This window comes from Physeter macrocephalus, unplaced genomic scaffold (assembly GCF_002837175.3).
Source record: "Physeter macrocephalus isolate SW-GA unplaced genomic scaffold, ASM283717v5 random_1477, whole genome shotgun sequence".
Lineage (NCBI taxonomy): Eukaryota > Metazoa > Chordata > Mammalia > Artiodactyla > Physeteridae > Physeter > Physeter macrocephalus.
Genome location: NW_021146488.1, coordinates 10221 through 25000, shown reverse-complemented (window position 1 = coordinate 25000; position 14780 = coordinate 10221). Strand labels below are relative to the sequence as shown.

Sequence of the window (14780 nt, the reverse complement as noted above, 5' to 3'; positions counted from 1 at the left end):
ACCCAGACAGCTCCTCCTCCCAGTCCCCGGCACTCCCGGGGCCCTCGAACTCAGATGCACCCAGGACGGCCAAAGGCGCCGCTCTCTTATTGTAGCAGACTGTACTTAGCATTCATGTGTTTTTGGCCAGGCCGTTAGTCTCACTCATCTGCTGCAGTGCTGTTAAAACTGGCTTTAATTTAGTGTTAAGTATTTCAGCTAGAAAAAGAATCCTCTCCCCCATCTTTCCCAGTAAATCCCTACATGAGAGAGAGAGAAAGAGGGAGGGAGGGGTCCAATTTCTCAACTTTAAATCACACCCAATGGATGTATCATTTTTCTTTTCTCTAGGGTTTTATTTTTTGCTTTTCAGACACTCACTAACCGGTGGACCTCACGCTCCACAGTGGATGATGAACGTGTTTTCAAAGGCGGCTGGTAAACTAAGCGTGTTGACTCCATCGCCTTGTCTCAGGAGTGCAGGCTGTGACTAAAGGCCTCTCCCGGAGACCAAGATGCACTAGATCCCCCCAGGGTCTCTGCCCACGGCCTCACCCCCAGGCCTTTGCTCAGCTGTCCCTTCCGCCGGGCAAACCCTGACCCCCACCTGCTCCCTAAATTCCAAGCTCAAACGCCCTCCCGCATATTTTAAAGCCAGGCATCCCTCTAACACCTCAACTGTAGTCACCAGCCTGGCAGCAGAGCTAACTAAGGGGTGTCTCCCCCACTAGACTTAAGGGCAAGCACTGGGGCCTCTCTGGTCCTCCCTCCCTCCCTCCCTCCCTCCCTCCCTCCAGCAAAGGCTTGCTGAGTGTCTCTGATGTGTAGGTGCAGTACTAGGTGCTGGGCCCCGGCTGGGGACAGGGTCCCTGCCGCCACAGAGCCCACAGTCCCGTCCCCCCATCTGTCCTCCCACCACAGCTGGACACCACTGTCCCCAGGGCAGCCTGTCGACCTGCGCTGGGAATCATATTCATAAAGAGACAAACCCTTGTGTTAAGGGAGCTTTCTGCAGATCCTGGCTTTCAGATAAAAGGTGTGTGCTTGAGGGTCCAGCCTGTCACACTGAACAACGATCACAGCCCAGCCCAGCCACAAGGTCGAGGCAGACCCGGGCATGAGTCCCGAGCCTGGCCGCCCATCAGCTACACGGCTCTGCCACCCTCTCCCCAGCGCGAATAGGGCCACAACGTAATTCGCGTAGAGGGCTGCTCCGGGCACCAAGGCACTTAGCCACAGCCTGGTACGCAGCAGGCGCTCCGCAAGTGTCAGCCATCGTGAGAACAGTTACTGCCAGCAGTGCCCAGTCACCATGCCTGGTCGATACCCCACCCCCATGCCACCGGTCCCGGACCCACAGTCTCACCATCTCCTGTGCTGATCAGCCCCAGAGTGGTGCCCCAGCCGGGCACTTACACCCCCAGCTTTGGCCTCCAGCTGGGCTGCCTGTGGACCAAAAGGGCAGCCACGAGCCTGTGGCATGGCCGACCCGCGGCTGGAGGCTGAGCCGACTCACCGACGGCCTTGGCCACATTCACGGCCTTGAGCCCCATCAGGTCGGGCAGCTGGTCGATGATGACGTCCCGGCTCGCCTTGACCTTGTGCACGCGCTCGATGCTGCGCCGCTGCCAGTCGGTCCAGTAGATGAAGTCCCCCAGCAACGTGAACCCGAAAATGTGCGGGAGCTTGTCCTCCAGGAGCGTCCGCCTCTTTGTCCCGTCGATGTTGATCACCTGCAGGATGGCAGACGTAGGGCTGAACCAGCCTCGGGCCTGAACTGCCTGGAACAGGACGGGCCCCAGCAGCGTCTGCACCTGGCGAGGCCACCTAACAGAGACACCGCTCACTGGGGCAGCTGGATGAGTGATGTTTTCAGAGATGGGGCCATTCAGGGGCTCTTCCCCGCTGCCTCCCCTGCCCTGGGGTGGATGCTGGGCTGAGAGGGGCAGGCAAGACAAACAGGTGTCCTCTCTCTCACCATTGCTGATCGACTAGCAGTAGCTGCCTGGTACACCAAGGTGTGGGTCTCCGACCCAGGATGGGCTCACTGATGAGCAATGTCTGCCAAGATGTAGAACGGGGAGGCACCAGTTCACACCCTTGACACGGAGCTCAGTTCCAAAAGGCTGGACAGCCAAGGTACTGCAAGCCCTGGGCAAAGCCTCCCACTTGTCTGTGGACTAATTTCTTGCTCGGTCAGCACCAGGTGAACTCTGAGGACGCTTCTGGGTCTAAGTCAGCCTACAGCTTTAAGATGCTTTCCAACACCAGACACACTAGTGGCTGTTTACTCTGAGATGTAAAAGCTAAATCTTTTCTTGAAGAGTCAGCGCTGATTAAAAGCATCAACCACAAAAGCCACAGAGGAGAAAAATACCGTCAAACATAAAAACGCCTTAACCAACTGAAACACACAAACAGGATAAGATGTGGTTGTGATGACAGATGACCCTGTAGGAGCTGATGTGAAAAAGAAGATAAAAATGTAACATCCAAACTCTCGGGCTCTCAAGCCAGGATGAAAGAGACATGATGAATTAAAGGCAAGTCTCAACAGGTGTCCTGCAGCCAGATTATATTTCCAGCTCATCAGAAAGGCTACAAACCTTCAGTTTTGCAGGTGGCAAACACATAAGACAGCTCGGGTGTGTGCTGCGCAGAAAAGACTTTGGTCCTCTGTTGTTGGACGGCACAGGACAAAACTGCTGGCTCAACCAGGAGTGGCAGGCAGCTCTGGGCCCTGCAGCCAGGGGTCCCACCCCAGCTCTGCCCCACAGCCAAGTCCCTCTGCATCCCACATGGACCTCAACCTCTCCACCTGTAACTGAGGGTAGCAGCTAAAGTCACCCTGGAGGGACTTCCCTGGTGGTCCAGCGGTTAAGACTCCACGTTCCCAACGCAGGGGGCCTGGGTTTGATCCCTGGTCAGGGAACTAGATCCTACCTGCCTCAACTAAGAGCCCGCAAGCCCCAACTAAAGATCCCGCATGACGCCACGAAGATTCCGCATGTTGCAACTAAGACCCAGTGCAGCCAAATAAATATTTAAAAATAAATAAAGTCACCCTGGGAACTTAACCAAAGAACAGTGGCTGGGCCCCAACCTGGGGCAATTACACCAAAACTGGAAGGCCAGGTGTGAGTCCTGCAAGCAGCTCCCCACAGGTGGCTCCAATGAGCAGCCCAGATGAGAACACCGGATGGGACCATGTCCTGTACCATGAGCTGGAGGGTAGACCTTGGGCTGTAGGATCTCCGTGCGGAGCTCTGGGCACCACGCCTGGCCCACTGGTTAGCCATAGAGGGCAGGTGACAGATTAACGCTCCAAACTGGTCCAGGCTGCTGGTTCCGGCTTCGGCCCCACGAGAGGAAGGCACATAAAGGCGATGAACACACGCTTTGCACAGAACCCAGACCTGGGGAGGGGTCTCGCCTGGGATTACCGCTGAGGAGGTGCACAGCAAGAGAAAGAGTGTCTCTAAGAACACACAGCCCGTAAGAGGCAGGGCTCAAACCCCTGCTCCTTCCTTGACACAGAATAACCAGGGCTGGGCGCCGCGGGCGGGCAGAATGGTAGATGTAGGACATGATCGCTATAAAGAAAACATCCACGTCTGGAAAATAAAGACTCCACCTTTTACATGAAGAGATTTTTCTCATCCTTCTCTATGTCCATATTTTCTTTATTTCCTTTAACAACTCAATTCCAGACATAAATAAGTGCACGTTCTATTGACTGAGGGGAGGAAGTACATGTTGCCCAGCTTAGGAAGGATGAAAGTGAGCCCGCAGAGGACACGGGGCCAGACGGGGGGAGGGGGGGGGCGGGGAGACAGCTGCTGGCCTGCAGCAATCCCTCCCCGCACCTCTGTCCCCACCCCCCCGCCCCACCCTCTGGTTGCCCAGAACTAAGTGAGGAGGCGGTGAGCTGCTCCCCCGGGGCCGGGCTGGCGGCACCCGCCGCAAGGACAGAACCTTGGCTCTGGGCTGGCAGGGCCTCCCTCTGCCTCGGAAGCCCCTCCCTCACCCCATCCCACTTTGAACGATTACAGACCCCATGAAACACCTCTCAGGCCCTCCAACTTGGAAGGACATCAAGACTCTAACACTTGAGAAAATAAATGATGCCAACGCGGCCTTTTTGCGGCAGCTTTCAACACACCTTGACCAAATCCAACACATCTGTAAAAGTAACTCTGCTGGACCAGGCCTTTCCCAAATCCTGGAGCAGACAAGTAGGACCTGTGTACAGGGAACACACGTGTCAAACACCCCCCCCGATCCCAGGCTCCCTCTGGGGCCAACTCGGGGGCCTCCACCTTTCCTGGGCCCTGAGCGGAGCCCAGAAAGAACAGAATCGAATCTGGGCCACCTGGTAACACGGGCGCCGGGAGAGAGCACAGGAGGCGGATTGCCGGGGACAGGGGCTGGCAAGCTGCTTCTGAAAAGGATCGTAAATACCTTCAGCTTTGAGGCCATAAGGTCCCTGTCGCGGGGAAGCAGCCACCGAGGGCGCCTAAAACAAGCGCGAGTGTGTTCCAATAAAACATTATTTGTGCAAACAACAAAAATTAAAAACAAAAAAATTGGAAGTTCATATAATTTTCACATGTCACGAGATACCATTCTTTTGATTGTTTTCAATCACTTAAAAGTGTAGGGAATTCCCTGGCGGTCCAGTGGTTAGGACTCTGCGCTTTCACTGCCGAGGGCCTGGGTTCAATCCCTGGTCAGGGAACTAAGATCCCACATGCTGTGCAGTGCGGCAAAAAAAAAAAAAAAAAAAGTGTAAAAACCACCGTGCGTTTGAGAGTGGCACAAAAATAGTCATTCTGGCCTCCGGTCCATAGGTTTCAACCCTTGCTCAAGAAGTTCTCCTGCCCTTGATTTTCAGGAGAGGAAACTAGATGCCTCCAGGAAGTTATGTCAAAACGGTCAAGCCAGATGCCGAAGGCGCCCGAGCGCCAGCCAGCCCTGCTCTCCGACCTTTCGGCCTCTGCCCTCCTGTGCTCGGCTGACTCCACACACCAAGCCCAGGTCTGGAGCGGGGGAGAGGCAGGGCAAGCAGAGCACACATCCATCCCCTGGCCAGCTCATTACACGACCCGCAGATCAACAGCTGCGCAGAGGGTGGGCAGACCCCAGAGAAGCCCACCCTCAGCTGTACTCCAAGAGGCAGAACCCACGGCTGCGGGGTCTGCACGGCCACCCACAAAACAGTAGACCCCCAAAAGTCACCTGAGGTGCAATTTCCTTACACCGAATCCTCTGTTTCCAATGACTTGGCCGTGCAAAGAGGTGCGAGCCCAGGACCAACCCTTTGAAAGCACACATTTAAAGAAAAAGAGTTCTGGGCTTCCCTGGTGGCGCAGTGGTTGAGAATCTGCCTGCCAATGCAGAGGACACGGGTTCGAGCCCTGGTCTGGGAAGGTCCCACATGCCACGGAGCACGTAAGTCCGTGAACCACAACTACTGATCCTGTGCTCTAGAGCCTGCGAGCCACAACTACTGAGCCCGCGTGCCACAACTACTGAGCCTGTGCATCTGGAGCCTGTGCTCCGCAGCAAGAGAGGCCGCGATAGTGAGAGGCCCGCGCACCGCGATGAGGAGTGGCCCCCGCTCGCCCCAACTAGAGATAAGCCCTCGCACAGAAACGAAGACCCAACACAGCCAAAAATAAATAAATCAATAAATAAAATTTTAAAAAAAAAAAAAGAAAAGAAAAGAAAAAGAGTTCTGCTCTCTGATGGAATAATTATACTCAGACACAAAGCCCCAAATTAAAACTGCTCTGGTTATTTTGTTTCACGTAACAGAAGAGATCTTACACACCCGCACAGCTTGTGGCCCCGTTGCCCGGAAGCCCTGCACCCTTCTTCCCCAGGGCTCATGGACCCGGACACACAGCCAATCTGTCACTCCTGCAACGAGTGTTTATTCTCTTCGTGCTGGAAGTCACCTCCATCTACTCAGGAAATGTCAGGAACAGGGGGACGGATGTATTTTTAACTTCTCAGGCTGTGATTCATCCTTGGCCCGCCTGTTCCACCGGGTGTGTCACTCCCCACCGGGTACTCCCCACGGATGCCTACCCTGACAGCAGACGGCCACCAGCAGATGTCAGCTGCAAGGGACACAACCTCCCCATGGTCCTGGCCGAGTAAGACATCGGGGGGCTGCAGAGAGCCCAAGTGACCCCCGGGGCCTCCAGCAAGTACAAGGCAAGCCACACACAGGTGACACTTCCTGCCCCAGAGACGGGCCAAACAGCCTGGACTGTGGGTCGACCTGCGAAACTTCTGCTTCTTCCATCCTCGGGTCGGGGAAACAGCTGGGGAGGAAGCTTTAGAAAGACAGCTCAAGTCCACCAAGGGCAAGGCCCAACCTTGCTCTTACTAAGTAATGGCTAAAACCGCCATCCAGGGACCTGCCTGATCACTGTGTGAGCACAAGGGTGTTTAAACGCTTTGCCTATTTCAGGATTAATAATGGGCATCGTTCCTCCCTCTACTCTAGAAACAGGAGGAGACAGACTGGACATACACAAGTCAGTGAGAGGAGAAGGCAGGGCTTCGGAACCAACGTGGCTGGAGGAGCAGCTAGGGTGCTGTCAGGGGAGCTTGAAGGACCCGCACCCCTGCCCCCCGGGCCCTCTAGAACACTGACCCCACCAGGGCATGGGTCTGTCCTGTGCTGCTTTTCCAGCACGAGGTGACATTCAGTGAATGCTGCAGGATGAACAGATGCTCGCCCAGGGGCGGGGAGGGGAAGTGAGGGACAGAGAGAGTGGGGGAAGGACTAAGAGGGAGAGGTCGCTTCTGATGCGGACCCGGTGTGTCCCGACTCCCTGCCAGGGGATCAGCACAGAGACCCCAATTCAAGCTCAGAGAGCCCCCACCTGCTTTGGGAGACACGGCCGCTCACCAACAAGTGAAAAGATGATGATGATGACGATTGCATAGCTAAGTAGAGAGCACACGCCCCCGGCAGATCTGGAAGGCCTCACGGCTTCTGGCTGGGAGGGGCAGCCTCCAGGCAGGAACCGGGACGTTGCTGTTTTGGAAAGGAAGACCCTACGCCGCGCGGCCAAGTGCGTGGAGGAGGTGAGCTGCCCCCATACGTGAGACCACGGCGTGTGGGTGACTCAGGCTTCCGAGGGAGAGGGCCGGGGGCAGCTGGGCACGTGGGCTCAGAAAGAGCTCTGGATGGAAGAATCTGCTTGGGAGAGGACCCACGCTGGGCTGTCATGGGCCCGGCACCCGCCAAGAAGCATGGTCAGAGGGACAGGAGGGAAGTGCAGGGCCCGAGGGGCCATCAGTTAGAGACAGAAGAGGGAGACAGTGAGTCCGAGTTACTTTTACCAATAAAGTTGAATCTTGTGGCACAAGGCCGAAGAGCTGTGGCAGGTCGGAGGAGGAGAGGACCCGCTCTTGGGTTGGGAGCCTAGCTGGGCAGGGAGGGGGAGGGGGAAACATGCAGGCGAAGGGCGAGAGGCTGGGTCCTGAGGATGTGGCTGGAGCCCCGGGAAAGGCTGAGAACCTGTGGGCAGGAACCTCTAACCCCAAGGGCTCTAGACCCAGGAAGAGGGTTAAGGAGGCGTCCCAGGGAACCCCCAGCCCAAGAGGGTGGGAAAGGAGGGAGCAGAGGTAGCTCTGTGGATGCGGAAAGAGGCGGGGGCTGCACCCATGTCCACCCCACACGGCTCCAACCTGCGCATGTCGGGACTGCCCTGGCGGTCCATCCCTGGTCCCTGAGGATGGGGAGGGGACCTCAGGGCTGCCTCCCAGAGTGAGCCAGCCCCGGGCCCACCCCCACCCCCAGACGGGGAGCCACCCCGAGCTAATCCCCCAAGGGGCTGCCGACCCGAGGCTGGCCTGAACTCGCTGTCCAGGATGCCGTCGCAGGCGAGGCGGCAGGAGGCCCACCTGGAGGGCGGCGCGGCCCTGCCCGCAGTCTGGACCCCGTTGCACAAATCCATCTATGTGCCGGGACCGCCATCCAGAGGAAGCCCCACTTTGTGGACTCGGCCTCCAGACCTTTGCTCTCCTCCCAGCTCGTCGGGCGACCAGCCACAGCTGCCCTGTGAAGTCCTTTTCGGGACGGGCGGGCGGAACGGGAACCCGACTGATGCCTCTTCAAAGGGAAGCCGGTGGACACCGCGTGGAGCTCCTCTCTGCCGACGCCTGCACTCGGAGCCAGGCCACGCGCACGACCACGCGGGACGGAACCCCTTCTCCCATCCAAGGCAACCCGGCAAGATACGCCCAAGAAACACACCCAGGCTCCCCGGCATCTGTCTCGGGCATAACGTCCTAGAGACGTGACCCCTGCTGGAAGCGTGTCCGGTCGCTGTGCTGACCTGGGAGCGCCCTCCCCTGACCGTCCCCACCCCGGTCTGGAGTCTGACTGCGTCCTCAGGAAAGGAGACACGGCCCCTCGCTCTCGGCTTTTCCCCCGAAGCCCTTGGAATCCACCATGACCCCAGCCGGGGCTTCTGCACCTGGGCTGGTGGCCTGATCCCAAGGTTCACGTAACATGTACCAGAGGAGCATCTGTTGGGCGTATCTACCAAGGTGACCCGGCACCTGGAGCAGAGCTGACGCCCACTGGTCGTTCAGCAGCAAATCCTGAGGCCCGAGGGTGGGGGGAGGGTGTCCACAGCAGGAACACATGGGTGACTTGTGTCGTCCCCAGGCATGCTCGGGCCACCTCCAAGAAGCTCACCCTGGGGCATTTCACCACTGAAAAGAAGGCCAGAAGGGTCTGCCCTGGGCTCCGGGCTCGACTCCAAGAAGCTGCCGTGACCTGAATGCGCCTACGATTCATCGGGGCGCTTCCCACCCCTGGAGTTCACACGGAGAACCACCTCTATGTCCATCCATGTCAGTGGCTTCCCTGGGGCAGGGGCGGAGGGAGAGTCCAGCGCTAACCCCGAAGCTGGGGTCAGCCCTGGACGTGCGGGCAGGCGGCCTAGGTCAGCGTTCCCAAAGTGTGTGCCACCGGAGCCACAGCACGGAAAGAAAGGGGACTGTAGATGGTGTAGTTTGAGAACACTTATGCAGTTTAGTCCCCTGTGGGAGGTCTGCTTATTAAAGTGTATTAAAGGCTCCAAAAAGGGAAGTGAGGCAGGAAAGTCACTGCACGTTTCCCAAGTTTGTTGGATTAAAGAATCCCAAACACTTCCAATTCTTCTGTCTCTCTTTTGGGGTGTCCTGGTGATTAGCTCCAAATCAACAGGTGATACGCTTGTGGCGCACGTTCCCGGTTTGTCCGTACCAGCCACCGCGTACTCGGCCGGCAATATCTTTGTCACTTATGCCACGCCCCTCCCCCATCCTCCTGCTACCACGATGTCAGCATTTTCGGGCCTCTGTTGGTTACCCTTGAAGCTCTGACATGCTCCTCCCTTCCCCACCTGTCCGCTCCTAACTTTGGTCCATCCTACTGTCCATACCCACGGCAGATAATGTTTATATTGCGTACAGTAGCCTGATGCTTCGGGCTCTCTCTGTGGATTGACTCTGAAAGCAGAAAATCAAAAAGCACCTTCTTGCTGCATGACCCTGAGCAGGTTACTGTCCCCTGGGCCTCGGTGCCTCATCCACACATGGGGACGATGCCACATACCTCAAAATACTATTGTGGGACAGGCACATGGAAAGATGCTCAGCATCACTCGTCAACAGGAAAACCACCAGACACCACAGCACACCCGTGGGGATGGCCATAACAATAGGAAAATTTTACAAGTGTCAGTGAGGATTATGTTGACATCAGAACACTCGCACCCTGCTAGTGAGAAAAGTAAAATGGTGCAGACTGTGGAAGACAGCCTGACGGCTCCTCGGTAAGTTAAAGATAAACCTAGGATATGCCCCGGCAATTCCACTCCTAGGTACATGCCCCGAAGAATTAGAAACAGATGCTCGAATAAAAACTTGTACACAAATGCTCGTAACAGTATTATTCACAATCCCCAACAGGTGGAAACAACCCACATGTCCACCAACAGATGAATGGATGAACAAAATGTGGTCTCTCCACACAATGGATTATTTGGCCATAAGAAGGAATGAAGTACTGACACATGCTACCACATGGATAAACCCTGCAAACATTCTGCTGCGTGAGGCCAGACACAAAAGACCACTGATCGTATGATTCCACTCACATGTCCAGAACAGGCAACGTCCAGAACATACGGAAGGAATGTAGCTGAGTTAACAGCACCATAGGGTATATGTGGTTATGTAAGATGTTATCACCGGGGACTTGTCCAGAACAGGCAAAGCCATAGAGACAGACAGGAGATTAGTGGTTGCCAGGACAGACGGGTGAGGAGGGGAGACTGGGGGCCAACTGCTTAACAGGTATGGGGTTTGGGGTGATGAAAACGTTCCGGAACTAGAGAGTGGTGATGGTTGGACACCACTGTGAATGTACTAGACGCCACTAAGTTGTACACTTTAAAATGGTTAAAATGGTCAATTTTATGTTTATTTTACCAAAAAAAACCACCCCAACCAACCCACTGCTGTGGGAGTAAACGGAGCGATGCCTGTAGCGCGTCTGGCAGTGTCAGCTAGACCCACGCACCCCCAACCCAATCCCGGGGTGGGCGTGGTTACGGAGACGGTGGGCGTGGCCACGCCGCAGGAAACAAGGGTCTCGCCTTCAGGCTCAGAGGCTAGAGAGACAAGTGTCTTCAAACAAGATCCTTTCAAAAGTGACAGTTTATAGGGAACTCCAACAGGAAGTGGTGCCAACCGCAGCTCCTTGGCTTAGCGTGGGAGAGGGATCTGCCCAGCCCTGAGTCCCCTTCGCGTTCCTGGTCAGAAGCGTGGCTTGAAACCCCGCGACACAGACGCACGGTCATAGTCTCACTCCCGCCTTCCCCCTGCAAGCTGCCTGGCGGGGGTCTCCCCATGGAGCCGTGAGAATAGCGAAGGTGACCCCCAGGTGGTGAGATCAACGAGCAGTGACGTGACCAGAGCTGACGAGGATCATCCAGAAGCTACCGGAAGCGAGGGAGGCATCCATGCCGAGGAGAGGCCCCAACCTCAGCGACCAATTTAACTACCGTATTGTCAAGAGCACCGCAAACAACGCACCCCTGAGCAAAAAGCAAGATGCTAAAGAACGCGTACAGAACACCACTTTAATCATGTAAAATCACACAGAACAAGACTACGTGCTGTTCAGGGTGACATCCACATAGTAAATGTCTTTTAAAGCTTGGGAACGAATTGTCAAATTTAGGAGAGTGATCCCCTCTGGCATCAGCTACATTGATTATGTTTTACATCTTAGGCTCGGTGGTGGGTATGTTATTTCTTTTATCATGACCTTGTATTTTGCAACGGGAAGTTGCACACGGAGTTCAGAGGGTTCCTGTGTACCCTGTCCCGGTTTCCCCCTCGATAACATCTTTTTTTTTTTTTTTTTTTTGGCCGCACCACGCAGCATGCAGAACCTTAGTTCCCTGACCAGGGACTGAACCTGCACCCCCTGCAGTGGAAGGGCAGAGTCTTAACCACTGGACCGCCAGGGAAGTCCCCGGTGATAACATCTTACATAACCACATACACCCTATGACGCTGTTAACTCAGCTACACACCTTCCGTATGTCAGAAACACATCATAGTGAGTTATTTCTTCAAGGATTCTGTCTGGCCAAATAGCGTAGCACAGGCGTCCACGTGCTGCCCACCTGAGACGTACGACGGGCTGCAGGGGCGGCCAGGCCAGCCTCCGCGTAAAGCTCAGGGCTCGACGGCTGCTGCGCCGCGCCTCCACCTGCGCTGAACAGCTCCGTGGACCAACGAGGATGACTCACCTCGATTTTGTCCGTCTTGGCATCTCCCCAGTACAGCTTCCCCTCCTGCAGGTCCAGAGCCAAGCCGTTGGGCCAGCCCAGGGAGGTGTTGACCAGGACGTGCCGCTCCTGCCCGTCCAGGTTGGCGCACTCGATTTTGGGGTTCTCCCCCCAGTCTGTCCAGTACATGAGGCTGGAGAAGAAGTACATGTCCGTGACATTGCCCATCTGTCCCAGCCAGGCTGCACCCCTAGGACTGAGAACAGCACCCACCCACCGCGCCCGAGCCCATGTGCAGGACCAGGGGCTCCACGGGGACAGCGGGGGCTTAACTACACGGGGCCCTAGGACTCAAAACAGCAGACGCCCTGCCAAGGGACCCACGGGAGGGAGGGGCTGAGCTCCCAGGGGGAGGAAGAGGCAGAGCGGAACCTCCTTCAAGGAGCTGAAGGGCTCCCACGTGCAAAGCGAGGCAGGCAACACGCTCTCTGCGGCCCCGAGAAGCAAAGCGAGATCCCGTGGGGTGCTGGGGGCCCTCTGGGGTGGGGGGTTCAGCCCAGAGAAAGCGGCCAGAGCTGGGCCCTGAGCACAGCGCCCTTCTGGCCTGGCGGCCTCTCCTCTCCCGCCCCTGAACCCTGTGATCTTATACTTGACGCGACCCCGTTTCCTGAGGTCCTCACACTCGGGGCTGGGGGGGGGCCCCACCCGGGGGGGCCCCACCCCCACCCCCCATTTCACAGGTGATGCCCACAGAGGGGGTGACTTGACAGAGTCCATCGGTGGCAGAGTGGGAGCAGGTCCCCATCTCCTGAACCCAGAGCCCGCATCCCGACACTGGAGCTGGCCACGAGCTCCTGCCTCCCTGGCCCTTGGACCCCGGGGACCCGCTTCTCGCGCCCACCCTCCCCCCCAGGGGGACGGGCCCTGCCCCTTGACAGCCACACAGAGCAGCGTCCGTCTGTCCACTCCCCCCCCAGGCTCCACGGTGCTGCTCGAGCCCTGGGCCCGTCCAGCCCCGTGACCCGCGCCCGAGGGCTGTGCCCCTGGGCTTCTATAGACAGAGGCAGCTCCACAGCAAGAGCACGTCTGAAAGCCCCGGGGCGGGGACCAGAGTACAGGCTCCCTGGGCAGAGGGGCTGCAACCCCGGCCCCCCCCACACACAGCAGGCACCCTGCGGGGTCGCCTCACACTGAGCCTCAGCGCTGGGGCAATGGGAGAAGCACCTGATGCCTCGTGGGCACTCCGGTTACCACGGTTACAGTCAATGCAGCTCAGTTACTTCCCCCAGGGACTGTCCCGGGACCAGCTGCCTTCCAGGGCTGTCCTCCCAGCCCCTCCAGGACATCCCCAGGACGTGAGCCCACATCCCGCACTGAAGGCGGGGGGGCTTCCCCTGCAGCCCCAGCCCCCGAGAGGTCCCAGAACTCCTCCCCTCTTAGGGTCTGCCAGTTTTGTGTTCTTGGTCATGAGGTCCCAGGAAGGCACTCAGCTGCTACCCTCTGAGCAGCTGAGGGTCTCAGAAAGGCTCCTACACTGATTGACCAGATTCACAGAATCCTGAATTGCAAAGTTGGAACCAGACTGCTAGGTCCAGTCCCCACCTCCCAGCTGTGTGACCTTGGGCAAGTCACTTAACCTCTCTGGGCTTCAGCTTCCTCCTCCGTACAACTGTACCTACCCCATGGGGTGAGAGGAGGAGAAAAATGTGCTTGCTACGTGGAACGTGCCTGGCAGAGATCTGGCACACGTGTAGTAACTGTTGCAGTGGCCACCACTCTTGTTACCATCATTAAACCAGAAATCACCCCAGTGGAGGGCTCCATTTTACAGGTGAGGAGATTGAAGCCCAGGGGAGACAATGACTTACCCAAGGTCTCCAGGGTTTCCTATAAATGTAACCAAGTTCTGTGTCAGAGCTTCTCAAAGTCTGGTCCCCAGATCAGCCCATCACCTGGGAGCTTGTTAGAAAGGCAAGTTCTCCTGAACCAGGACTCTGGGAGCAGGGCCCAGTCATCTGCTTCATCCTGATGTGGGAAGAAAGCTCCAGGACCACTGGCCCCCCTCAGCCTGGCTCCCAGCGCCCGCCCCCAGCCTTACCCCATCACGGGGTGCAGCACGATGGCGCGGGGCTCGTCCAGGTCCTCGGACACCAGGATCTTGCGGGAGGTGCCGTTGAGGCGCGTCACCTCGATGCGGTCGGTGCCCGTGTCCGTCCAGTAGAGGTTGCGGGCCACCCAGTCGACCGCAATGCCGTCGGGGTCGTTGATCTCGGTGTCGACCAGCGTCTGTGCCCCCGACCCGTCCAGGTACGCCCTGCGGATGGCACGCACCTCGTCGTCCGTCCAGTACACGAAGCCCTCCAGCGGGTCGTAGTCGATAGCGATGGCGTGCCGGATGTCATCCACCTGCAGCACGATGTCTGTGAAGTCCGGCGTGTCCAGCGAGATCCTCCGCAGGTCCGTCCGCCGGGCCAGCAGCAGCACCTCCTCGGCCCCTGTGGACACACGAGCAGTGGGATAGAGGCCGGAGGCAGGAGAGGAGACGGGGCCTGCAGTGGCCGTGGCAGGAGAGGGGCGCAGCCAGGTCCCCGGGGCTTCCTCGCAAGGACGGGTAATGTCAGGTAACGTTCGCCGAGATCTTCCTACACAGCCACTAGTTCATCCTCAGGAGAGATCCGTGAGGCTGGCGCATTATTTGTATCATCATCTCACAGATGAGGCAATGGAGGCACAGAGAGGTTAAGCAGCCAGCCGAGAGCCACACAGCCGTCTGGCTTCAATCACTGTGTAAGAGCCGCCTCACGCTCAGTCCCCCTTCTCCCCTGCGAGCCCCTCTCCTGGCCACAAACCAGCCCCAACTACCAGTCCCGCCTGGGCCCTGGGCTCCAGGCCCCGCTCGCCCACCATACTCCTCAAAGCCCCAACTGGACTCAAATGCCACCTCTTCCCTGAAGCCCACCCTGCCTCCCCACGCCCATCCGGCAA

The 14780-nt window shown here is 57.5% G+C and overlaps 1 protein-coding gene across 1 annotated transcript; it reads right to left on the bottom strand.

Moving 5' to 3' along the window:
- Positions 1–800: 800 nt before the first annotated feature.
- Positions 801–14450, bottom strand: LOC114485380 (low-density lipoprotein receptor-related protein 5; the record flags this gene model as incomplete). The annotated part of the gene is made up of 3 exons (XM_028486702.1): positions 801–1712; positions 11817–11988; positions 13894–14450. Coding segments are annotated over 3 exons (1050 nt in total), but the record flags the coding sequence as incomplete, so codon positions are not given.
- Between the last annotated feature and the right edge of the window lie 330 nt (positions 14451–14780).